General features: G+C 39.7%; 1 protein-coding gene across 2 annotated transcripts in view; it reads right to left on the bottom strand.

The window, feature by feature from the left end:
* The window catches only part of LOC111153619 (regulatory factor X3), a 155239-nt gene that overhangs the window by 37620 nt on the left and 90512 nt on the right, over window positions 1-27107 (bottom strand). For both annotated transcript variants that reach the window (XM_022512762.1, XM_022512761.1), the window contains exons 6-11: window positions 24903-25022; window positions 13104-13225; window positions 11223-11335; window positions 6866-6981; window positions 6276-6430; window positions 2149-2246 (exon numbers count right to left, since the gene is read on the bottom strand). In XM_022512762.1, the coding sequence (XP_022368470.1) occupies window positions 2149-2246; window positions 6276-6430; window positions 6866-6981; window positions 11223-11335; window positions 13104-13225; window positions 24903-25022 (724 nt within the window). The remainder of the gene's footprint in view (window positions 1-2148; window positions 2247-6275; window positions 6431-6865; window positions 6982-11222; window positions 11336-13103; window positions 13226-24902; window positions 25023-27107) is intronic.

Raw genomic sequence — 27107 nt, 5'->3', positions numbered from 1 at the left:
CCATAACTTTTACCTCTTTCCCCTTCAGATCTAGGGAAGCTCATGTCTCCCCACTGTTGCCAGCCCCAGGGTGATTTACCAGTCCTCTGAGTTTTCTTAACTGCTCACATCTTGGGGAATAGACCCTTCTTAAATTCTTTTCAGTTATTCTCCCCTTGGATCTACCATTTGCTTCCTGCTGAGACCCTCAATGAAACAGGTTACACTGAAAGATAGCAAAGATAATGTAAAAAAAAAAAAAAAGTCTAGGTAAATATCTAAATCTCACGATCTCATGGAAATCTGTTACATGCACAGTAAATCTAATGAGCATTTTTAACATATCTATAGGACTGCATGTCATGTCATTAAGTGACAAGAGGTATGTAAGAAGCAGCTGATTGAACAGTCTCGTCCAGGGTGTTCAAAGGTCAAAGGATGCTCTGTCTTAATAGTGAGATGTTTTGGGACTATATGGAAGTTGGAAGAGGTCTTACACTTTTTTCCATTTCTGTGGTTTCTATTAACCGAGGACAAACTAAGTGCCAGACACCATGTTCAGTGCCTCACACACATCACCTGAACTCTCATAACTGCCACACGGGACACACATCGTGACTTAAAGGGGTTAAGCAGATGGCTCAAGGTTGCACAGAAACTATGTTATGGTGGTGGGGCAGGGTTGATAGCAAGGGCCCGTCATAACCAAATTAGGCTCTTTCCTCTGTTGGGGCAGATTATTTTCATTGATTGAGTGCTCAGATGAAAACAGACTGTACATGAGTGACAGAAGAAAAGCAGAAGACACTGTCCCCCAAGGCAGATCATCCACATCAACTCTGGGGACCAATGAAATTGGCCAATGTTGCAATTAGATTGCTACTACATTCACTTCGATAAACTGGGAAGGAAGGTCCTTTCAGCTGTTTGACGTTCTAATGTGAATATGACTAAGTTAGCAAACTGGAAAGCATTCCTGGAACCATCATAATCAAACAGTACCTCCTTCCTTTGCCCACCTCAATGTGGCACTCTAGAACTTTCTGCAATTATGGTCATGCTCTGTAGGTGTGCTGCCAAATATGGTAGCCACTGGCCACATGGAGCTGTGGTACACCTGAAACACAGCTAGCTAGTGTGGCTGGAGAACTAAAACTTTAACTTAAATTAAATTTCAAATTCAAATTCAAATTTAAATAGCCATTGTGACTCCCCTTACTGCATTGACAGCATAGTTCTAGAGCAGTGATCTAAGGTGGGCATATCCATGAAACGTCCCTGCTGTGTATTTTATTTTTTTGTTTGATTGTTTTTTCTTTATGTTTTGGAAAGTGATACTGCACATCTTGGGTCAAAGCAGAAGAAACTAGGAGTGACTTGTGTTCCCAAAGAGGCCTGTCAGTTACAAGAAGGTCAACTTATCGACTGTGTCCCCACACTGAAAGGCAAGCTGTACGGCTGAGGACAGTGGACATAGCCATTGAGAAAAAGCCAGAAATGTAACTTTTGATACAAAGTTTAGACAGAATCAGTCGGATCTTGCCATAGGATACGTTCACAGACTAACCTAAAGTAACAAAGTGAGCAGGGCCCACAGTGGAGATCACAAGTCATATCTGGAGCCATACAACCCACATTCCAGATAAACACCATCAATTATGAGATAACTGCTCACTTTAAGCATTCTCCAGTGTTCAAAAAAAAAAAAAATCTTGAAAATCAAAAGGATATTAAATGTACATGAAACGTTTCACATTATAAATGAGTGTAGTTCGGGACTTAAAAAAAAAAAAATCTAAAACTCCCTCAAGTGGAAACTATTTGAACATTCCGGGCTCTTCTTTTTCGTTTTTGAAATTAATGATAAATACACTGAAATATATCTGAAATATACAATCTGAAATATACACCTTGGAAAAGGGCTTACAAATACTCCACACTTAAAACGCTTCTTTAGTCTCTTCAGAAGGAGTAATATCAAACGCCATCTCTCGTGCACGTGCTTGATTACATGGTTATAAAGCCCAAGTAGAAAAAAAAAGTTTGAAAAGCTCAGTATATTCTGATACCAACATCATACATGACACCATTTAACAGGACAGATCTAAACTTCACAGCTCAGAACAGTTTCCTAAAAACAGAAGAAAAGGCAAACACATACTAACTTACCTTGGTTTGTATCATTCTCTGTGGGATATTGTTCATGGCATTGGAAAGCCAACCTTCAAGGCTTTTTGCGAAATTTCGAATGGCTTGGGTCAAGGCACCTAAATGTTGAAGAATAAAAGCAGAACGAAAAAGACACCAAAGGATATTAATCTGTATTCCCGGGGAAGAGAAAAACATGCATACATGACATCTGAAATCACACAGATCTTATACTGTCCTCATTGATGAGACTTTTACGTTAAATACAATTCCTAACTTTGAAAGCATCCAAGAATTGCATTTTGGGCTTTTTTGTTTTGTTTGGTTTGGTTTTAAAGTTGTTTTGTTCCCAGATATTTATGACACTTTGTTAGGAAATGCAAACATTCAAACATTTTTGCTGACAGCAACATATACCAGTTGTGAATATACTTGTGGAATTTTCTACCTTAGACAATACAGCCTTTTCGTTAGCAGCTTAATGCTCAAGGGCTAAGTAGTTTCTTTGTAAATTCTTCATCCTGATTTTTCAAGCTCTAAATCTATTTTCCTTTCTTTAGTTAAAAAGGAAACAAGGCAAAGCTTTCTCCCTTTCTCTACACATCTATCCATTCTAGAATATACTCAGGGAGTGGTTCTCTCTTACTCTGATTGAAAAGTAAGGTAAAAATTAAAATTGCCTGACTTGAAAATTTCAGACAACTATTCACCGTTTCACTTGGTAGGTAGAGATAAAAGATCAGGGTGATATAGTTGCTGTCCCCAGAGACCAATATTCTAAAGAGATTCCTAAAACAGTCCATTCCGTATTCGTCACCTGTTAAGATCTGAAAGAGGACTGGGTCCCACGAGAGTAGTTTTTATGGTGGTCATAAAATGACTAGAAGCATCAACAGTTACCAGGAATGACTACAACTCTTTTCCAAGAAGGGACCTGCTTCCTGAGATAGGTTGTATAATATAATAAACAGAGAATGTTTCGCTTGGTCAACAAGTCATTCAGTATTTTACTTCATCTGTACCCAAGGCTCCCCAGTGTAGGGAGTGGTTTCAGACATTTAATAGATAAGTGGTTGAAATACCCACAACATGAAAGAAAGTTCTGTGGGTTCCCTCTAATGTGGTAGACATTATAATTTGGAGTCTCCTACAAGAAACCCGGAAGTTACATTTTTCTCCAAAGCTCCCAAGAATATTAATATTGATGCTGGGATTAAATTTCTTGGTTTTTCTTCCTGCGCTCAAATGAGTCTGACATGCTTCTCTCATACTTTTGGTAAAGAAGGGCTAGAAATAATTTAGCTTGCTCAAGTTGCTTGTGAAAGATACAAATTGTAATGACCCAGTCATAAAAACAATTGATTTTTAAAATCATTTTTTTTCCAACTGGCCAAATGACAGAAGAGAGGTTGAAATGACTAAATTTTGAAGAAGTATCGACTCTTAACCATGACAATCATCTACTGGAAACACTGAGTTGGAAATTTCTTGAGAACTAATCTTGTGAAATTTCCAAAGCTTCCCACTTGAGCCAAAAAAGGAAAAAAGAAAAAAAAAAAATTCTTCTGCTGTCTTATGTACTAGAACCATGGAGGGCAGGCATGAATGGAAATGAAAAAGAGTGAAAAAAAATTTAACGACCCTTTTTGAAACTCGGGAAAATTTTGTTCAAAATTCAACTGCGCTATCTGTATTTTGCATGTTTTCTACTATTAATATATAATAATTATTTGATCTGCATAAAAAAACCCAAGAACTAAGAGAAGTTACTTTAAAAAAAAAATACTGAGTATGGGTCTTGTTTTATCTAGACAAATTTGATGCTGGGAAGATCATAAGATAAACTTTTTTTTTTTTAATCAAATGACTATAAGTTTTTACTTTCTTGTACTAAATGACATTTGGGGCCACTTTTACGTATACTCATAATTGTACATAAGTGTTACCAGTTGAGTTCTTATACAATTCTTACACTTAACTGCTTTTCATTTTCAGATAAATGTATTTTAGAATATAGTAGCTTCAAGCTGACTTCAAATTAGTGTGATATGCAGACTTTTTTTGGCTAAAAAAAGGAATCCCATCTGGACAGTAAATGGTAGAGTGAAGTACTAGTAGCCAGGAAAATAAAATTTTTAAAAATAAAATTAAGTTTGCTCTCTCTATAGGGATTCGTGTCAGATCAAATTGTGCAGATTGACTCTGACAACTTTTTCTCATGAATGGATGGTTTAAAATTTAAAACTATTCCACAGCTAACTTGTCTCAACCTGCTTGTGATTTTATATTAAAATGTACACGATCAGAAGATAGCTATTTAAGCTGTATTTTAAGCTTTGTTTTGTGAGGTCTTCTTATAGAATCAGAATTAAATTTTTAAATGTACGCTGTAGGCTAGCACGTTAATGTCCCTTATAATGTCACAGAAACTCTAAAATTATGGTCATCTGTAAATTCCTGAAGTTGAGTTGTCTGTTAAATGTAGAGACAGACTTCCTGGCAGAATAAATTGGTTTTCGAATCCAAAATTTGCAAAAAAATAAAGAAAGAAAGAAAAAAGAAAGGTCAAGTGTATCGTGCACTTAAAATTATGAGGCTGAGAGTCAGCTAAAACGGATACATGATTTAAGTTAGGGAACTGTTGACTGCACAAGTCCTGTGGTGTAACAGAAGCAAAAGATTTCAGAATTTTTTAATGAAGTTGACGTTGTTGGTTCGCCTCAAACAAGAAAGAGCTCACAGATCTCTCTTCTTGTACTTCATGAGAAAAATGGTACTTGGGGCGGGGGGCAAAGATGTCACAGGCTAAGGAGCCAGCCCTACGCAACTTCTCTTAAAAATCTCTAGAGATTATCACTCAGGGCACAGGGAGCAGGAGAAAAACAAGGAAAATCGAGATTCTGGAACGTACATCGGTAGAGAATACACGCATGGAAATTTTCCATGACAACATCACTTTTAGTCAACTGTCAGGAAACATGGCGCAGAGAGAGTGGAAAATATTACCAATTTATAAAAATGTGAGACACTGATGGTTGGATTTCTTTTTTTAAAAACTTATTTCTAGAGCCATCTACATGTTTATTGATATTATATGTAAACGAGTGGCTAAGCATGTATTTCAAGATGGTGGGAAACATACGAAAGCACTCCTATCTTCCACTGTTGTTTATCATATTGAGAAAAAAGAAAGCATAGACATACAAATGCTGGTATCTTCACCTTTTCTTCTACTAACTCCTTCCTTCTTGTTTTGTTATGATTTAATATAAATCGTCGGTGAACGGTGCACTTGAAGTACACGATTGCCAATTTCATGAGCTATGAGACTGCTTTTACCTTATTATGTCACTGCGGAGTGGAAACTCTGTCCCATTTCATTAAAAGCTAAGGTCACTAGGTGCTCATGAAGATATTGGCATAAAATCCTTCCAGTTGCCTCGGACACAAGCATCCATACTAGCGTTTATATTGACACTTGCAGAAATAGCTTTGTTGGCCACAAGGTAGTTTCATCAACAACAATCACAGAAAAAAAAGTCATCTAACTTATCTATGTAACTCCTATTTGCCTCACGGTGGGAATACAATGCTCGTGCAGTTGTACACAGAGACCTTTCGTTCACCATGCCGGTTAACCGTTACTGTTAATGGAAACTGCATTTGTAGTTCTCAACATGACGGACTGGACAAAGTAAATGCTTTTATATAGGAATTCAACTTCAGTGGAAACCAAGCTAAATTCATTTCAAATCAGAAGCAACCATGAAAGAGGCTGGTCTACAGATTTCAAAAACTTTTGGCTTTATGAAGGAAACTGTGTCCTTGGGTAGAATAATCTTTACAAGGTTGCCTGGCCTGGGAGTGTTCTTGCAATTAGTTATTGGGGCTGTCACACCATAAGTTGTCTTTTCTGTCGAAAAGAAAATGAACGATTGGAGAACAGATCTTTTTTTTTTTTTTGCCCGGTTCCCTACAGTTTTGCTCTAGGCTGCTTTCGTGCAAAACTCTTGTGTTGCGTCTTTTTTTTTTAATTGGCAAATCTAAATGAGATTAGAATCACCCTAGATTGCAACGTCACTTTCCCAAACTACTTGGGTGGAATGTATGAGAACAAAAGCATCCGTACTCGTCTGCATTTAACTTACTAGGAATAGGTCTAAGCACGTCGGGGATGAGAATCTCCACCAAAGCCTGGTACATCCCATGGTCACAGTTACACATCCATTTCAGGATAGACTCATGTTTGCACAGAGTTATCAGCTTTGCTTTCGGAAGTCGACTTTCTATTTCACTCAGATTGCTGGTGTGAATAAATGTAGCAAATGAATAGATGGCAAATGAGGATAAAAAAGAAAATGGACTTTAAAAATAGTTTTAGTTTAGCAAATATCACTGAGGTTAGAACTACACCACCACTGCCCTGGCGCCCTGCGGCCGGATACACACAACAGTCCCCCAGAGCTGCCGAGGCGCCATCACACTCGGACGGTATGAAGGGCAGATACGATACTCATTCCCTGAGGATGAAATAGCTCTACCACGGTCCCCCAGATCGATCAAAATGGGAGCTACGACACACACACGGAAGCCTCGAGAGAGCGGTTTGTGGTTCATCTCAATCTATTCATTTAATGTTATCAGGTAAGGTTCACAACTGGTATACAGATCTCTCATTTATTAGCTGTGACATCTACTCAGCCATGAACATGAATCGGAAAAGCCTATTGATTCTGACCTTGATTCAGTGATGGTAGTGCCGTCGGTTGGAGTCGAGGGAGAATAGCGCCAGAATGTTTGCCACAGTTTTTCTATCAGGCTAAACTGAAGATTCACAACAACATCCAATATTGCCTAAAAAAAACCCAAAAACAAAACCGAACGGTCATCAGAGTTGCCTTACGACGCCGCTGATGGGGTTGGTGAGGAGCGTGTGGCGTACCGGGATATGGAGATGGTGAGCGCGGCTGCGGGAGCGGCAGCTACACGGTCAAACTGGGGTACATTTTGCTGATGGACATCGGCAAACCGACGAGCTCAGGCAGGGAGAACAGAACTCTGGAAAGACCAACGGGATGACGTGTAGTCCCCCCAACACAGCCCCATATCCTTGCGTTACCCTCTCTTTTTCTCGCTTACTTCCCTTCCTCTCCATTGTCTTCTCTTACTTTTCTTCCACTCCTTTCCATGCTGCTTCCTTCTGCCTCCACGATGGGAGCCACTCTTCTCCTTCTTAGACCCAGAAGCACACAGTCCCCAGGGGGCCAGGGGAGCCCATGGCCATCCAAGAGCGCAGAAGTGAAGGGTGTGGAGCTAGCTGTGCGGGGCGGACAAGAGCCAAGGCTAAACGCGCCTGTCCTGGGGCTGCTGACCATGATTCCAGAGTGTTCCCAGTCAACCAGAGGCTGGGGCCGGAACCACGACGGGGCTGGCCTTCAGAGGACAGTGTCCATCTGGGCAGAAAAAGGGCACTTCTGCAGTCAAGCCATGCCTTCGCTTTAATCCTTCCTCTGCTCCTTCTCTTTAGAGAGCAGCTTTAAGACTACTCCCTTCTCTAACCTTGGGTGCAGGGCCCTCATCTCCTCCTTCATTTTCTCTCCTAGAACCATTTCCCAGCTGCATCAAAGATATTTTTTTTATGATTCTAAAATTTGCCCCTTCATTAAATTTTGATGATCATATTTAATTTCCCCCTGCCATCGCAATTAGTTTATAAATTTGCCTTCAGATAAAAGCAGTCAGAAAACCAAAGAATAACTTGTTTGTGCAAAGAACATGTGATTCTGTGATTATTTTGGGCATAAAAGACAGAAGCCATCAGCATAATGTGCCTGGCGTCGTCAGCACTGAGAATGAGGACAGGTAAAACAGCCCCAGCAAGATCCACAAAATTCCTAGAAGGAAGGAGACCACTGGGGGCAACCAAGAGAGCCAATCTGGGTATCCGAGGCAAAAAGAGGAAAACTATTAACTCCCTAGTTCTAGAGTCTGTGACACCCGTGTAGGTCTCTGGCCCTCTGTAGGGTACAGAGAATAATGGATTTTCTATATAAACACACCCTGAAACCAAGTCAAACATCAAGCAAAACATGTTTGGGAGCACGTTAATTAACACTTTTCATCCTTTGATATCAGGAACAATAAAAGATGCAAGTGTTAAGCCTTGAAATTAAAAGGCAGACAGATGGCCCTCCTCCTAGGCAAAAAAGCTCTCAAGGAGGAAATTATTATTTTTTAAAGATTTATTTATTTATTTTGAGAGAGAGAGAGAGAGCATGAGTGAGCAAGCACAGGGGAGGGCAGAGGGGGAGTGGGAGAGAAAGTTAGCAGATTCCGTGCTGACCATAGAGCCAGACCCAAGGCTGGATTGTCAGGACCCTGAGATCGTGACCTGACCCAAAACCAAGCGTTGGGCCCCTAAACCGACTGTGCCACCCAGGCACCCCAAGGCAAATTATTACACTCCTTTCCCAATTGTACCTTAGGCACATTCCAGGAGATATCTATTAATAAAGCAACTATTAATGCCACATATAATACCTACATATCTCTATCTATGAGATCGCTATAAGAAAGCTAAGCTTTTATAAAAATAAAACCAATTACTGTTGCAGCAACTTGTGTGGAAAATTCTGCTCGTGCCTTCCATAAAAAAACTAGTGATACTTATAAAACAGCTTTGATAAGCAAATTGTGAGAATTCCAGAAAAAAAAAAACCCAGGCAAAACAGGTAGATTAATCTTTCTTAAAAACATAAATGGTATAGAATATGAAAAAAAATAAGGCAAGGGAAGAATTCAGTGCATCTTACATGTGGTCCCTCTCCAAATTAAATAATCTCAAATAATTCTTTTGAAAAGGACGTTCACATCAGCCTCGCTTGAGACATTTTTACAAATGAATAAAACATTTTACCATTTGTCCACCTACTTTCAAATATGTTCAGACTAAAATATATAGGCAAATGTATTTTTAAATAATCCTTATTGTACTGCCTTAGGGCAAGTGACTATTTACAGGACGGGATATGAGACTGAACACCTGCACTTCAAAAGTTTGGAAGTTTGACATGAAAAAAATTAACTGGAATTCTTCTTTATCATACAATTGGAATTTCTTTTCCATGCCTCATGAGAGACGGCATGAATGCTGGTGATCCTGAAGTAAGTGGGGATCATTCATTCTCTGGGCTCCGTGGGCTGCCATTTCCCACAAAGACTGATTACCACACACCACTGTATCTCTTCACACAGACTATTCCCGAATGTGGGTACGCTAATGTAATTTTTGTAATCCAAAAGATGATGTCATCTTTCATCTTACTGGTGGAGTTTTCCACTTCGAATAAGCTTACTGGACATTCTTTAGTAATATAAATAAACCCTGCTCCTATTTATATTTTGAACAAATAAAGAAACTTAAAACAAACCCAAATTATATCTGTGTAGGCCGGTTTGCTTAACGCAAGATTCACCTGAACACAAAGACATGAGAAATTGCTTAGGGAATCTTTATATAAATCTTTATTGAAGATACATGATAATCATGTCCAAAGAAAGATTTTTTTTTTCTTTTTTGAGATACATAAGGTTCATCTAGAAATTCTGTAATGTTGGGAGAAGCACAGTACTTAAAGGGAGAGGAGTATTAAGAGTCTTTCATCGTTCCAGAAAATGTTGGGAACGAACCGGCAGGACATGTTGGAAAACACTTTTGGCACATGGTTTGTTAATAAAGAGAGAACTTGCCCTTGGTTGGTAATAATCCAGCACCCTTGACAAGCACTCTGATGCACTCAAGCAGTCTGTATTTCTGGAGTGGGGAAAAAAAGTCTGTGAATGCTCTGAGCGGAGACTTCTCACCGTATACTGCATTGTCAGCAGTCAGGATGACTGCCCGTGAAACCCCAAGGAGTATCTTTTACTTCTAAGCAGATCACAAATAGCCCTGGAATAAAGGTACTTAAATTCTCAACAGATTCCTCTTTCAAAAGGAGAAGCATTTGCTGCAATCTGTTCTGCCCTTCCCACCCGGGGAGCTGCAGGTGTATTAAAAGGCTGGCTTGGACAGTGGTCACCTCTTGGAGACAACGAGCCAGTTCCAGTGGGGAATACTCAGAAGAAGAAGTAGAAGCAGGGATGGGAAATACCCAGAGAAACTTTAATTAACCACAAAAACAAAACAGAACTAGAGCCTCCATAATCCCTCAATAACCTCAATAACATCTAAAATGCTCCATTAAACATTTCTAGGACATATCTTTTTCTTTTCCCTCTTTTTAAAAGATTACTTATTTATTGAGGTCATCTCCACACACAACGTGGGGCTTGGATTCATGACCCCGGGGTCAAAAGTCGCATGCTCGTCTGACCCAGCAAGGCAGCCCTCCAGAAAATATATATATTTTTTTTTTTCAGAAAATATTTTTGACAGAAATACACAGTTAATGGTGTAAAATTCAAAAGGTTAAAAGGGATATTGGGAAATTAATTCTTTTCCACTGACTCCCACTCATCCAGTCTCCATCACAAAGGCAACTACCATTAACACACTGAACATTTTGTTCTTTCTGCTGGAGATTTATATACATGTTCTTTTTCACTCGAATGATAGTATACAATACATGCTGCTTTACATCTTACTTTTCCCTTAAAAATAAACCCGGGAATTCAGTCCACAGGAGTACATCTAGAAGGGTCTGTTATTTTTAATGGCTGCATAGTACTCTACAGACTGTACGATGTTTTATTTACTCAGTTGCCTTTTAGATGTGGAAGCTACAACCAATCTTTTGCACTAAAAACAATAATGCAACAAGTTCACTTATATTCACCCATATTTTCTAGGGTATGTACCTAAAATGGAATTGCCACGTCCAAGGATTCTGATTAGGAGATGCTAAGAAGATGGGCAGTAAAATGCATTCTCCCTTTCCCACAGCCCTCCTTTCTTCAGTCTGAGATAAGAAGAATGATGAACTTTTGACTCATGAACCAACTTCCCTTGTCCTTTAGGAATAAGTTGGATTATTTTGTTTTAGCAAGCAGTCTGGCAAAACTTAGCATGCATTCCTACTGTGTTTGAAAAAACTTACCTCACAGTGCTCTCGATAAAGACTCTGCAGTGACTTGATATCCTCAAAGGTAGTACCATCTGGCAGAGAAGAGATTTCAACTTCTCCAAACTCTGGAAGTGCTCGAGATGCATCTGTTGCCATGACAACACAACAGGGAAAAAAAAAAAAAAAACTATTGTGGATTGTGGCAATTACAGACTAATGAGGAGACATTTAAGATAGACTAAGAAAGGAAAAAAAAAATGTGAAGGCCAGAGTCCAACGATTAAGAACTTTTCATAGTAGTATTTTTCAAACAAAAATGTAGCAACATCATCAGTATGAAAGGATAGAGGAGGAATGTTAAAATTGTGGAGGAACTAAATTTTCACTACTGTTACACTGGAAATAACATACCATAATGTCTCTCAACATAGGACCCCTATTGAAAGGAAAATATCTCAAGCTGGCCAGTATCAATTGTAGTTATTTTATTATTATGTTACTTAAGAATTAATAAAAAAATAAACCTAGCTTTACACTTGTTATGCTCATACTTCTTGTATCATCATAAGCCAAAAAGCTACAGAATGAACCCAAATAAAACTACAAAAATCAAATTAAACTTAACAATATGAATTTGACAGGATGGATGCTGCTGCTATCCTATAACTGAATTACCTCTTGCAGCATGAATGTGGCATTGACCGCCGCAGCCCAGATCTTCTGAACTTGGCAGGCCTCTACCAACATGTACTTCCTGGTGGCTGGTTCCCCCATTACTCTTCTGTATTCAAACGAGCTGTGGAACTTTCCTCCACACAGAGCACTGGGACATCATTTAGCCTTCCCTTGGGATGCATTACATAATTTGTATAAGCTACATAGTAAGTCTCTCCTTGTTCTTTTCTCGTGGGCTCAGGATATCAGTACACTTTGATGCCTGCTTTATCATAAATTCAAATAGAAATGTGTGAACTAAAACCGCAGAACAGTAATCGTTCTCCTCCTCTAGATAACCCAGAATATGTCTTTATTATTTCTTGACAGATTTGAATTGAAATAAAAATACAGGATTAGAAAACAAAATTAAAACCCTCTTTGAGAGTTCGAGGCTTTCAAGAGTGTGCGGGAGGACTTCAGTTTGGGAAGGGTTGCCATCGTGTTTTCAACTTCAGTAACTATTTTGACGTGAGCGTCCTTTTTAGTTGTTTGTCAGAAGGGGCACACAGACAAACGCACACGCAACCCACACACACGTGCACTCTCTGGTGCACTCTCTGGCTTCTATTTATCTTGATATGTTGTACGGAATCTACGCATGTTCATCTCTAGAAAAGCTGTCGGTTGCAACGCCAGTCCTTGCACTGGTAGCTATGACCACAATATGCAGAATGTTCGAGTTCTACTTCCCCACTCTTTAAATGACAAGCAACACATAAACCATCTACGGAATTACAAAAATAGGCTATATTGTGATCAGTTTAAAAGAACAGCTTTTTTAAAGTTTATAGGAATTTCTTTTTTTTCTAACCTGAGACCACGCATTTGCAACTTTATACATAGGAAAGGAGAATTCTTGTGGGCCCTTGAAGTTAACTACTGAAAGTAAACACAACTTTGATCATGAAAGCCCAATTAATACAAATTCCTCAAGACAATTTCATAGCTATGAGCCTTTAACTCCTATGCATTTAGAAGTCCTACACGGCTTGATACTTTTTGAAAGATGCTCTATAACACGAAGAAACAGAAATGGTCTAGAACTATCCCATGATAGGCAGAGTTTCAGCGCACACACAAATGTTTCTGTGTGGCTCACATCTGTAATAGACACAGCAGTTGGAGAAAACACTACTATTGTTCTCTTGTTTTCAACATCTTAATAGCAACCATACTATGCGTTACACCTTGACATACCTAAAAACTGTTGATGATGTTGACTTTGGGCTATTACAGTTTGTTCAACAGATGTGCCGGTCTGTTGACCACTTCCTGTGAAACCATCTGCAACCCCATCCACCTTCTGCATAGGCTTGTACCTAAAAATATTAGATGGGGAAAAACAAACAAATATAATTATTCCTTGTTTTCTCGCACTACACATAACTCCTGAGGCATTTGATTTTACTCTATCTTCTTTAATGTCCCATGATCGTTGGAGGATTTTTTTTTCCCTGATAGTCTCAAAAAGTTAGGATGAAGAAATTTTTTCAATTGTGTAAAGAAAAAGGGGAGAGGGATTGGGGAAGGGGACCAATTTTTGAAAATTCAGAAATGTGTCTAAGAACAAAGGAGTTATGAAGGTATTTCTTCGGATGGGGTGGCTACAATGCCCGTGATGACACGCAGTGTGAACATAATATTTAGTGGCCAGTGGGTCAAGGGAAAACATTTTAACTACATTGGGACTTTAATCTGAAATTAGACCTAGGAGCAGGGGCCTGAGAAATGTTAATGAATGGCTTTCGATTAATTAATATCTCTCATACACGATTCAGCATACAAACTCTACCACACTCTTTTTCATACTTCCTAAAGCCTTCCATGCATCTCAACACAGTCATCTCCATTGACCCCTAACCTCGCCTGCAAATACAAAGACCATACGCATCAGCTAGCAGAGAAGTACATGCAAGAATCCACCTATAAACCTAGGTTACCAAATTAAAAAAAAAAAAGAATCCACGTCCGCTATAGTCATGCATTTATCTTTAAGTCCTAGTCATACAAACTCATGAACTTTCCTGCTAAGACAGAGAAGACAGGCTTCAGCAGCACAGGCAAGAAGGACAGTCTGCTTGAGAGAGAAACAGCACATATGAAAAAAAGCCTGGGCAAGTGTCCTAAGATGAGTGAATACAAAATAAGATAGAAGAATTTTTCAAAGATTTCATTTATTTTCCTTCATGTTAAAAATTTAGGGAAAAAAGATGAACGTAAGAAAAGATTAAAATCTACAATAAGCTTAGGACCTCGAGATACTATTCACTTTGTTTATTTTCCCATCTTCTCCCCATTTCTCATTATACTTATAAATAAGACCACCTAATATTCTCTCCACCCAGACACTTGACTCTAACACTAATACCACAAATCAACTGCATCAGTGATATGAAGTTACCAAGAATAACAATGTTCCTGACACATGAGCAGGGCACGCCCAAAGGCACCTGCACTCTGACAACAGATATGAAACGGATGGACCCGGTGAGACATCACGCAAACCAATGTGCAGTTTGCGTTAGGAAGCGACTCCATCTTGAATGTTGTTCATTAGAACTTGGATAAACAAAAATTCCAAGAAAAGCTGCCGTCCCTCATAACGACATTTACATTCACTGCTTCTGTGACAGATCTCACAGAGAACTACGAAAAGCAAACATAAAGTCAGAAGGTGAACAGGGTGGGAAAAAGAGGACAACACACGTCATCTGTGTTATCATCTTGGTGATGGCCCCTTGCCACCCAAATGTGGATTGTTATTTTTCTAATGACACCGAACAACTCAAACCTATCCTTTTATTTAATGGGGGGGAAAATCTGAAAGGACTTTTCCACTGGGGCCACACCAAACGATGACTGAAGAGTTAGTACTATCCTGTGCTACAAGTGTCACTGATGAAAAATTGAATTTTTAAATTTTTTTCCTCCTTAAAGAATCATCCCAGAGAACCAAAAAAGACTCGGTGGGGCAAGTACTTTGAGTACTCATGTGGGGAAGCAGTTGCCAACCATTCATTTCTAGAAGCCCTGAATGATTTTATCCCTGAGGAAGTTCCTCACCCTCACTGACCCATTCCAGGCTTCATCTGATTTTAGCCCTCTTTTTTCAGCTATGAAATTTTATACCACTAATAGAACAGGCTAAAACTGTTTAAACATGTTTCCTCATTTAACTTAATGGAGTTAAGTTAAATGTTAGTATTAACTAACAGAAATGGTTAAAAGGATTTCAATTCTTTACACTGCAGAAGGGAAAATGGAAAGATATCTTACAGATTTAAATTCTATTAAATTTTAATATGGGATTAGAGGGTAATTATGAGACTTTGTTTTATCAAACTTCCTTGGTCCCGCACAGCATCTAGTATACCACACACACTTCCTAAGCAGAAATGTCGAGGACAAGTAAAATTTAGCCATAAAAGGAAATGATGTCTATTCCTTTTAGAATGTAAGTTTTTAGAGGACAGCTGCTCTCCCACAATCTACTCGCACACAGTACTTATCAAGCCTGCAGCTCGTAAGCAAAATTATCTGCTTCCTCAGAAAGATGAAGACAGAGGAAATTCCGAAGGGAAAGAAATATGGTATTTTAATAAGCACTCAAAACCAGAACACATTATAATTAATAATAATGATATTGAGTGGGAAGCGGTGATTAGAGGTACATATATTATACAGATGGAAAATACATCAAGATTAGCTTGTAGATAAAACGGAAGTTGGTCAATTTTGGAGAAATCGTGCGGGTCTGTCAGTACACAAGAACAAACCTTATAGAGGAAAGGTAAAGGTAAAGGAAAAGGAAAAGAAGAAGGAAAGGAAAGAAGAGGAAAGGAAAGGAAAGGAAAAAAGAAAAGGAAAGAAAATAGTCAGAACGGAGAAATGAGTGGATTTATTCGAACGCCACAGTAGTAGGGTGAACAGTAGAATGAACGGATACACTTTGTTTGCCTTGTCAGTAGGACCTCTGTAAGCCGGAACCTTCTGCTGTATCTCTTCAGAGAAAGGTTGAGGGCCAAGCCTGGGGGCAGTGTGGGCCATAATGAAATCAGGAAGGGCAGGAATATGGCTCATATACAAGAGTAGCATTCCTGTGAGCCTCTGACAGAGCTCCCCAGTAATACTGACTTTTGCATTTCCTGTTTTGTCTTCAGTACCAAGTCACATAGGGGCGTATCCTCAGTGTATTGCCTGACATGGGGTTGGTCCTTAGAATCCCTGGAAATCAGAAACGCTGGACAGAGGGAAGCTGGATGGTCATTTACCTGAAGCTCTAAGGAAAACATCCTATCACTACCATCACCTGAGAATTGGGTCTTCCCCGAGGGAAAGTTTCACAAGAGGTCAAGAAGAGCCACATTACAAATAGGTTGAACAACATCTGTAGTAACTAATTCTCCTTAGAAGAAACAGTTAAAGATGATATCATCAGACCTTAGGTCCTGAAACCTAAATGTATATCAGTAACTGGGTAGCTTTTCAGAAAGCTCAAATGATAGGCTCACCCTAGACTACCCAGCAAAATTTTTAACATGGGGCTTAGGAACAAAACCTTCACGAGCCTCCCAGATATTTGAATAGCCTGCTGGCCCCAAAATAAGTTCCTTCAGCCCAATGTTGTGCAAGTACAACCATCACATCAAAGAAAAGTCACTTTTTTATAAACTGAGTCCTCAATTTTTAATTTGTTCCCAATAAACTACATTTGGAATATAAATAAGTATCACTGAGTGGCTAATAAATGAATGAAAGCATCCTCAGGGGAACAGATTTCTTTTTTTTTTTTTTTTTTTTAAAGATTTTATTTATTTATTTGACAGAGAGAGATCACAAGTAGGCAGAGAGGAAGGCAGAGAGAGAGGAAGGGAAGCAGGCTCCCTGCTGAGCAGAGAGCCTGATGCGGGACTCGATCCCAGGACCCTGAGATCATGACCTGAGCTGAAGGCAGCGGCTTAACCCACTGAGCCACCCAGGCACCCAGGGGAACAGATTTCATTTTATCATACCACCAATTGATCATAGCATCTATCAAATCGATTGAACAAATATTTATTGAGCATTTACTATGGGGAAAACATGGCAGAGGCATGGTTTCGAAAAGGCCATGTAGTAATAGATATCTTCCAGGATGTTTCTTACATTCTGTTGACTCAAATGAGCATTTAACATTATGTTAACCCCGGTTGAATTCCAACTGACCTCTGAGCAATTGAACAGCTTCCGGACCTCCTGCCTCTCTCTGCTTTCTTCATAAAGTACCATTTAAACATGAAACTATAAAGGCAGAGACACTTCCTACCGAAAAAAGTCCCTTGGTGAATCCCTTAAAGAACTGAACTTTTTAGTATTTAAGAGTATCTTCTCTCTTCGTCCCATTTATTTTACAAATTCAGTATTTTTAGACGAGGTTTTCTGACAGCAGCTCCTCAGTGCTGAGCCGCACACGCTCTGAGAAAGACCTGTGCCTCATCAAATGAAGAAACAGCTCTTGGTTTCCAAATTAGCAAGAGGCAAATGATCATTTTAACAGCTTGCAGCTCCATGGGCAATCCGAGCTGAAGTTGTTAATGATTAAGAAATCAAAGAAAGTCTAATGCTTTAATAGCGGCGTGTACGCATGAAACCTGTCACTAACACAGAAAACACGGAAAATTGTTAGGAATCTTCCCCCATGGGGTTAGTGGTAGCTGTTATTTAGAACTTGGACAGCTGGAACTCTGCTGTAAAACTGCATCTAATTCTGTCAAGAATTTCACATGTACCGACACTGAAGGAATCCAACGAGAGGCAAAGAATGCCCTCTATTTACTCGATTATATTTGCTCTCGTATTTCGCCGTATCACGATTGTTAACAGACTAAATGAGACATTTGGGAAAGTCCCTCTTGAAGCAGGTGAAAAACGCACGGGCCACGTGCAATGTCTCAACTGCATGGGCCACATGAGTCTTTTATCGTTCTAGAAAGTACACAATCATTTGATCAGCATGAACCAGTCTCCACACTGAGCTCCTCATCAGGGCAAGAGGCTAAAATTTTCTACTGGAACCTTGAGATTCAATTTGGACCAATTGTCCCAGAAGATCTTGAGGCGACTTGAGGTCTGAAGCCAGGTTAAAAAATGAAGAGATCAGAGGAAAATACGGAATGCTGGGAGGGTCTTTCTTTCAGCGTGTGAACCGCCTCCTTGATGTCACACTAAGGGTGTCTGTGTCTAAATGACTTCAAACGTCAACCCTGCTGGTGAATGACAGTTACCCCATCTCTTCAGTCCTTATTGGTGGCTCTTGAAGTACTTGACTCCTCATTAGCTCTACGTCTATAATTGGGCAAGGAGAGGAGGGAAACATTAAATTCAGAGCGGGTAGTTGTATTAATTGCAGCAGCTTTAGTAGAAAACGTGGGAGAGGCAGGGAAAGGAGGAGGCTGAAGCTGTTTGCTGAAAGAAAAGGTGGAGATCATTCATTCACTTAACAAATATTTACAGAGCGCTGACGAGGTGCTTGGTGCTGGCGATGTATTGTTGAAAGAGGCAGACACTAGTCTCTTCTCATGACTTTCAAGGGGTCCTCACCACAAAGGCAACTTGGGATTCGTATGTCGAACTCGTATAGTCTTGCTACAAATATGCACGACACTTCTTTGATCTACAGCTTCCTGTTAAACCATTTCTACAGGGATGCCCTTCCCTACCTCTTTTCTTTGAAAAATAACAACCTGACTCCACTTGATGCCAAGAGGGCAACAACCACAAAAGAGAAAAACCTGGGGCTCTGTCTAAGGAAAAACAAATTAGAGAGCTTCTCGTATACAGCAAAATTAAATGGGCCTCCATTTCCTTATCAGTAAATAGTCCATGTAATTGCCAAGTGAGATCTTGCATAGAAACTGCTTATTGAAGGACATTTAAAATGTTCAATAAACGTTTATCAAGAGGGTAAATGGTGACTGTTACCATTAACAAACTTTACACGAATTACTATAGTTAATAGTTACTGAATCGTGATTAATTTTGATTCTCTGATCTTTAGTGGAGACTATCTTTACATGGGGGACCACTGCAGGGGCACAGTGAACGTCAGATTCAGTGCCAAGATTCTTTATTTATTTCCAAAAGCCAAAGGTGCAGGCATGTGATCATCTTCTCACCGATGACTCCTGACAACCTGAGCTGCCCCAGAGCAACCGACCAGCCCTAGATGCTTAGCTCTGCAGTGACCCCCTGAGATTCCCAGCCCAGGAAAGGGGGGGTAAACTGTTAGCATCAATCAAAGCTGAAAACCACTCGCCGGGAGGTGTAAAGAAACAGAAGTCTAAAGTTGCCTAATTGCTAGAGTTCATTCATCTCTGAAACAGCCTTAAAGAAATAAATACTGTTCTCTAGAGCACACAGTATAACAATATTAATGATAACAATTTACCTAACACTTGAATGTTTCCAATTATTTAAAAAAAAAAAACAAAAAAACCTTTATATACTCTTTCCCACCTGAACGAAGGAATAATTTGTGAGGTAGTCTACTATGAATCAATGTCCATTTTGAGATGGAGAAACCAAAGTTCAGTGAACTTCAGTTACACACACTGCAGAAATGCCAGAGCAGTCTACTGGGAAATTTAAGATTTCCCAGTTTTAAATATGGGGTGCTTTCCACTAGCCTGGGAAGTCTATATTAAGGAAAGTCTTGTGTTTTTCTCTTAGATTTACTTATTTATTTGAGAGTGAGTGAGAGTGAGAGAGAGAGAGAGAGAGAGAGAATGCATATGACCGGGGGGAGGGGCAGAAGGAGAGGGAGACTCTCAGAAAGATTTCCTGCCAAGCGTGGAGCCCCACGCAGGTCTCTCACGACCCTGAGATCATGACCAGAGCTGAAACCAAGAGTAGATGCCCAATCGACTGGGCCACTGGGGCGCCCCTTAGAGAAGGTCTTCTATAGAAAAGGGTCCATGTCCTCCCTCACTCCTTGGAGACATGGGTGCTTTCATATCTGTCTACATCAAAGCAAAAGCAGCCCTGCTGTGTTTCCAACTGGCCTCTCTCTCCTCTCTGTACCACAAAGCTTCCTTCTTTCACAGATCCATTTCCTATGAAGAGACCATTCAAAGAGGCAGGAGGTGACACCTGCCCCCACTACTTGGGACATACTCACTGAAGTGTGATTTTTCCCTTTATTTCATATGCACAAAATTTATTACATGTGTATGTTCCTGTTTGGGTTATCTTCCCTCTTTAAAGGGGGCATTCTTGTAAGAACAAAGACAAGAGGACTGGGTTCTTCCTTTGTTGTTATATGATTGTGGATAAGGTACCCTGATGGACTTCAGTTTTCTCATCAAGAGGATGGACTGGACTGGGGGAATCTCTTCCTTCCAGCTGTAAGAGTGTACGATTCTATGATTCCATCTCTTTTAGATGTGATGGATATTTTCTATAAGCAACTGCTGGTGGTCAGGTGTTTATTGGAGGAATGATAAATGCACCTTAATATTCTGAGACTGGCTACTGGGATCAAACACAGCCCAGCACACTGTCAAAAGCACTTGGCTCCATTCTACCACTTCTGCTACGAGGATTTGGAAGAATAACTCAAATACATACGCCAACACTCTCTTTCAACTCTTCTTTCAAATGTGAAAAATAAACTGCAGCAAACATTTTTACTTGGTTTGTAGACCTGAGAAGTCCTGGTCTCCTTTTTGCTCTATAATAACCTGACTTATTTATTGCTTAAATAAGGGCATGCAAATTATCCATGAGTGAGTTTCCTTGAAACTAGAGAAGACATTTACGTGCAGAAGTTATTTTCATGTGAAATATTTTCAATAGAAGGCATTTTAAAAAATTATATATTCTCCTTTATTTTTTAAACCCAGGATACTTTACGTGTTTTTGATTACCTATACCGTCATCAATAAGCCAAAGTTATTACACTGCGTTGGACTATATTCTAGTCGCTTACTGATGATACTCAAAACTACTGGAGCACCTGGGTCTACTTGTCCTTCCACTGAATGTGCACACACTTCTGGTGTTGATTAACCCAAAAGCAAACAGAAGACCCTTGTCACCTTGTCACTTACATTTCCTCTTGCCAGCTCTTCTACCCCACGATTGCCCATGAATCAAGTGGACTCTCATCTGCTCCTTTAGTTTAGGTACATGGCTTGAGGATGGCTTCATCTTTCCAATTAAGCTATACTACGGGCTCTATGACATCCGTTTTTTCGATCAGAAGCTGTTTCCATTTATTTCCAGACTTGTGGCTATGCCCCATATGGTGATGTTGCTGGGAATCGGATGTGGAGACAAGGGGAAATTTCCTCTACTACCCTATCAAATCTTCAGGTGAGAGACCGAAAGTAAAGGGGTTCTAATAATTATAAAGATATACAGAATGACAATCATTAGTACTTCTCCAACTACTGTGACTCCCAACTTCACAGAAAAATGTGCAAACTGAGCTGTATAACTTCACTTCTATTTGATCCAATGATCACTGCATATACTTGAATTTTCATTCCATAAGAACACATAAAACATGTAAATTTATACTTCGGAAGATGTACACATGTACATGCATGCACTAATGCTCGAGGTGTTGAGATAATCTGAATATTCTAAAATATTAGATACAAGTAATTGCTACAAAATATTTTAAACCTTTCACATGACTTATATTTTAACAAGAATGGCAGGCTCTTCTTACGTGAAACTGAATATATTCAGTAGAGTCGTTTGAGTTTTATAAGTCATAAGACAAACGATACAATACTTTTCTTTTTCACTGGCTTTTTTCAACAAATACTCTTAACCCCGACATCTAGACTTAGAGAGAAACTCTCCCTCTTCTGTCCAAGTCTTCTTGCACAATGGGATAACAGGCTTCACTGAACGGCTAAGAACGTGGCCAGTTGGTAGACTCCTTCAGAGAGAAAACAGAACACTCCCTCCATCCTGCTAGTCCCAGTGAGGGGTCTGTGAGGTTGACAACACTAACAGGGCAGTCAGTGATCAAGACACCATTCCAAGAGCAACTATCCATAATCCAAAACTTGTCTCATTAAAAACAAATAAAGAAAATTTCAGTACCACCAGCCCTTGAGCAACACATGTTTGAACTATGCAGATCCACACAGTTACACACAGCATTTTTTCAATAAATACATACTGTAAATGTATTTTCCTGACTTGTTTTTTTAGTAACATTTTATTTTTCCAGCTGACTTTATGGTAAGAATATACCATATAGTACATGCAACATACAAAACACGTGGGAATTGACTTTCTATTATCGGTAAGGCTCCTGATCAACATTAAGCTATTAGTAGTGAAGTTTTTCTGGGGAGTCAGAAGTTAAAGCCAGATTTTGGACATGTGGCAGAGTCAGTGCCCCTGATTCCCTGTTGCTCACGGGTCAACTGTACGTCTTTGGTTCTCTCACATCCTTATTTCACAAGAAATCAAACAGTGTAAGGAACTAAAGTTGGTACAATTTATTAGCATCACTGAGAATTTTATATCCCTTCTTAAATATATCCGCATTAGGTCTAACTCTGAAAGCAATTACAACTAGACTGAGAGGGCAGAGTGTTCATGGCTTGTAAACCTTTAGAGCTCTGGAATCTGTTTCACAAGGAGGACTTTTTAAGCCCCAGGTTTTTCTTCCCTGACCCAGGCTTTTTTTTTTTTTTAAGATCTTATTTATTTGACAGAGAGAGACACAGTGAGAGAGGGAACACAAGCAGGGGTGGCTGGGAGAAGGAGAAGCAGACTACCCACCGAGCAGAGAGCCCAAGGCAGCGCTCGATCCCAGGACTCTGGGATCATGACCTGAGCCGAAGGCAGATGCTTAATGGACTGAGCCACCCAGGCGCCCCATGGGCTGTTGTTTTTTTTTTTTTTTTTTTTTTTAAAAAACAATGAACATTCCTTGAAGGCTCCCATTTCCATGAGCACTTGCTTGATTCTTTGCAGGTAAATCACAGGGAGAGGTAATCTTCAAGCTATCTTAAAAGCAACTGATCAAGTTTTTGTTCAATATTTAAGTTTGAATATGTTCTGTTTGGACCAACTTGTTTTGATCTTGATGTCACCATCAGCTCCACTGGGAAGTGCTGCAATGCCTGGCAGCAGAGGACACGCCAGAGACGAAAGGCACTAAGTGCCGCTGCTAATAGGTGAACCAGATCATCCTAACCCGCGACGATAACCGTTGTTGACAATTCACGTGAAGCCCCAGCTCCGTATAAGGGAGTGTTCTGACTCATTTTATTGTATTTCTCCAAGACCTTTTAATATACTTTACTGACTATACCTCAAAAAAACCCAGAAATTAGCAATTCAACAAAGAAGGTCGAGAACCTGTGATTCAAAAATCTGAAACCCTAGAGATCACCATTTAACAGCCAATCCTGAATGGACGGACTCTTCAGTCTAGAACACTTGCACCAGAAATTTTGATGACGTTAAACCACTTAACGAGCCTCTTACCTCCAGTCTGCGCCCATGAAATATAGTCTTGTCCCTAATAAAGCTCTTTAAAAAAAATCTGCAAGTCCCATTGTTTTGCTCCAAAGCCTTACACAGCTTTAAAGCCATGCTGCACGCAAAGACCAAAGTTACTGGCCACATATACCACCGAGTCCCCCAAGGTAAGGTCCAAAGGAAGTTTTAAATCTCATCTCCTGCTGAACCACTCAAACTTCTCCTCAGTTCTGCCCCTGCCGGGTCAGCCTCACTAAATCACACAGTACTTATCAAGGACATCCCAGACTTTATACTCCCCGGAGCTCTTGCTTGCCTGAGTCCATCTTCCTGATCCCTCTGAGACCCACCCCGCCAAACAGCACTTTCTCTAGGACACTTCTCAGTCCTCCTGGGGTTAGCTGAAAATTCCTCTGTATTTCACTAGTTCCTGGATCAAAGCTTTACTTCAGCACTTCTCACACTTCATTCCTTAAGAAAAAAGGTTCCTGTACCTCTCCTTCTAATTTCTTAACTCCTCCAAGTTAGAGACTGTGTCTTCCCTGGGCACACGGGGGTCTAGCATGCTTGCTGACTAAGGAAAGGAAGGACCACTGTGTGACCGATTCTTTCTCCGGCAGTCACTGGAGCGAATGCTTCCAACTAAGCTAGTATGGCCGGGGAGGGGACCCGGCTAATCATCCCAGACCAATAAATTCGGCAGACTGAGGCAGGCCATCTGATGACCTGTGTACAGATCTCCTTTCCCCTACTTAATTCTGCATGCTCAATTGAAAAGAAAAATTATAAATACTATTATGGCTGAGCTATACTGGTAAAAAGGAAGAGATTGTTCATTTTACTTACTCCAGACTGTGACATATGCCACATGAGACTTGAAGGCCCTGGACTAAGTAACAGCACTATGGGCTTGAGTAGATCATTTAACGTCTCTGGGACTTCCCTGAAAAAAGCTATTAAGGCTCTGGTTGTCACAAAGCTGAAGGGCCAGACTAGACTGAGGTATTTTTAATTCTGAGATCTATGATTCCATCCATCCATACATTCATCTATCCATCTACCCACGAAAGCTGGATTCAAAGAAGACGTAAGAAGTCTTGAACATGGTGCCATTGATCCTACCATGTCAAGAAGAGTGACTGAGGGAGGTTGCCAACAGCAAGAAAGGAACTCACCAACACCAAAACCACTTTCGCAGGTGGCATTTGCTTGGGTTTGCGCCTTACGTGTTGTGTTGGGTCTCCTCGGCTGCGTAGTTTGGGATGTCACATTTTAACTTACAAAGGGCCCAATGGGTTGTCTAATAAGTAATTTTAAAAAGATGTGGAAAACAGGGGAGATGAAATTCTACTAAATCATATTTGAGAACTGTTCATGGTGATTTTTAAACGCATGCTGACAACAGCCACATTTTTGCACACTTAGGTATTAGCTCTAGAAAAAAGGAGACCATACATCTAAAGAAATGCGTAGCTTGGACAGGTCAGGGAACATTCCAGAGTCTACCTTTGTTTCTGTTGCATGGGCTGCTGCCTCATAGCCATATACTGCATGTCTTCCTGCAGACGATTCAGAGGGGAATCTGGCTTGACGCGAATCCCATAGTAATGGTACTTGGAGTTTCCTCTTCATAAAAGAACAACAAACATTAGAGACACAGAAAGTCAGTCAAATCAATATTAATCACGCAGGATGTCCACTTAGCTACACACTGGGAAAGGTTAGGTAAAAGTGGCATATTTATGTCATATGTTTATGATCTCCCTGTTCTGGATCACCTGTGTATTTTTATGGTGGCTACACCTGAAGAATCAAATTAAGATTCTGAACCAGTGGGCTCAGGGCCCTGCGATAAATCTTTCCTTATAAACTAAAATATTAGTATAGTATTATATTTTATATAAATATTCCTTATAAACTATAAAATATTAGTACAAGAGCCACTGAGTCCATGCAAGTTACATTTTTCTTTTCAAATTTGTATTTTAAATTTAATTTAGAAGGGGTGATGGTGCAAAAAAAGTCTGGCCAATAAAAACGCATCAACAGCATAAAGGGCTGCACACTAGATGGGAATTTATTACGACGTGGTTGTACAAAACGAAGAAGAGACATCTTGATTCTATTGTCTTGGATACGTTCTCCATTTTTGCAAGTTCTATTATGGCAGAGATCATGAAGGTAACTCCACTGATACAGAATGTTGCGGTGAAGTCTATTATTTACTATTTTGAAACCGAAAAGGAAGCAGGCATTTAATCTGTTGGTCTTGAAACATACTTTATTAGTCTCTGTTCTGACGGATTCATATCGGTTTTTGTGGGCTAAGATGTGTCACAACAGACATGGGGAAATTTCTCTGTGAAAATGGCAAATTTCCACCTGGATGAAAATTGTCACAATTTCCCCATGTTCGTGAGAAAGACCATGTTTGTTATTAGAAACGACAAAGTTTTGCTCTGAATGAAATTTGCAAATTCTTGCAAAAATAACATTTTAAATATGTAGATTTTTGCAAAGGGAAAATAGTTTTTCACAAGTCTATATATAGCAAGACATCAGCTGCTTTTTCCATTTTTTTTCTTTCATTTACAAAAAGAAATGCAAGAAGAGTGTGGATTAAATATTTTATATAAAAATAGAACAGAATTTTACTTCCAAAATTAAAGAATATATATTCAAAGACATTAAATCTTATTATATAAATAATATTGCTATTTTTTTTTAAAGTAGGGCATTTAGTATCTACCTAGTTTTGGTAAAATAAAACAGTATGAAAACTTAGGGCCTTCTACTTGCAGAGATTAGATCTTGTCTCCAAAATCCACTGCAGAACAGAACAAAAAACAAAAACAAAAAACACCAATTTGTAGTGTTCTCCCTTACAAACAGAGGTGGGAAGCAGGAGCCATCCCCAAGGGATGTAGCCAATGATCGCTACAGAGTAAAATGGTGTCTGTCTTGTAGACCAAAACAGATAAAGTGTCTAGTTTCTTCTCCATTTTCTACAAATCAGCATTTCCATTGGGTTGGTGGGGAGATGATTGGGGGAGATCAGCCATGTTCCATGATTTTCTTTGCTTAAACTTAATTTGCAGATGGATTCTAATGAAAGGAAACTTTTGAATTGCCTTTGTTTAGAACATAAAGTTGAGAAAAGTTTTGGTTTGAATTAATTCACCAAATTATTTTATTGTTTAACAAGTAATAGCTGTGCATACAGTTCATCAAGAAGAAGGAGGAGGAGGAGGAGGGGACGGGGGAAGGAGGAGAAGGAAGGGAAGGGGGAGGGGTTGGGGAAGGGGGAGGGGAGTCATCTGAGTTAGTTTGCCTCATGATTTATAATACTGATTTTCTTTCTGTCCCCTGGGTTAGGAGTAGTAAATGAATGAGAAACCACTCTCCACGACAGACCCTCTGGAGCTTTGCCCTCATCGTCAGCAATTCTACGTTAGAGTTCTGCTATCTTCGTAACATAGCATTTGCTTAAACTTTCCCCATAGGGTTTCTTTCCTCCTCATTCTTCTAGGCTTTCCTTTCCACCTCTAATTGCAAACACTACATCCAATTTTAAAAGGAACAGGAAACATAATTGTTACATGGTGAGGGGGGAAAACAGAACATCAGAAAATAAAGCTGCAATATTGCAATATGTACTTACAGAGTTGGATTCCACTCATTCACAAACCCAAACCACCCCAATTTTGTCCC

The sequence above is a fragment of the Enhydra lutris genome, unplaced genomic scaffold, assembly GCF_002288905.1.
Source record: "Enhydra lutris kenyoni isolate GAN:26980312 unplaced genomic scaffold, ASM228890v2 scaffoldscaffold33, whole genome shotgun sequence".
In the NCBI taxonomy this organism is placed as follows: Eukaryota; Metazoa; Chordata; class Mammalia; order Carnivora; family Mustelidae; genus Enhydra; species Enhydra lutris.
Note: the sequence above shows the minus strand (reverse complement) of the source record. Positions and strands in the feature narration are given on the sequence as shown.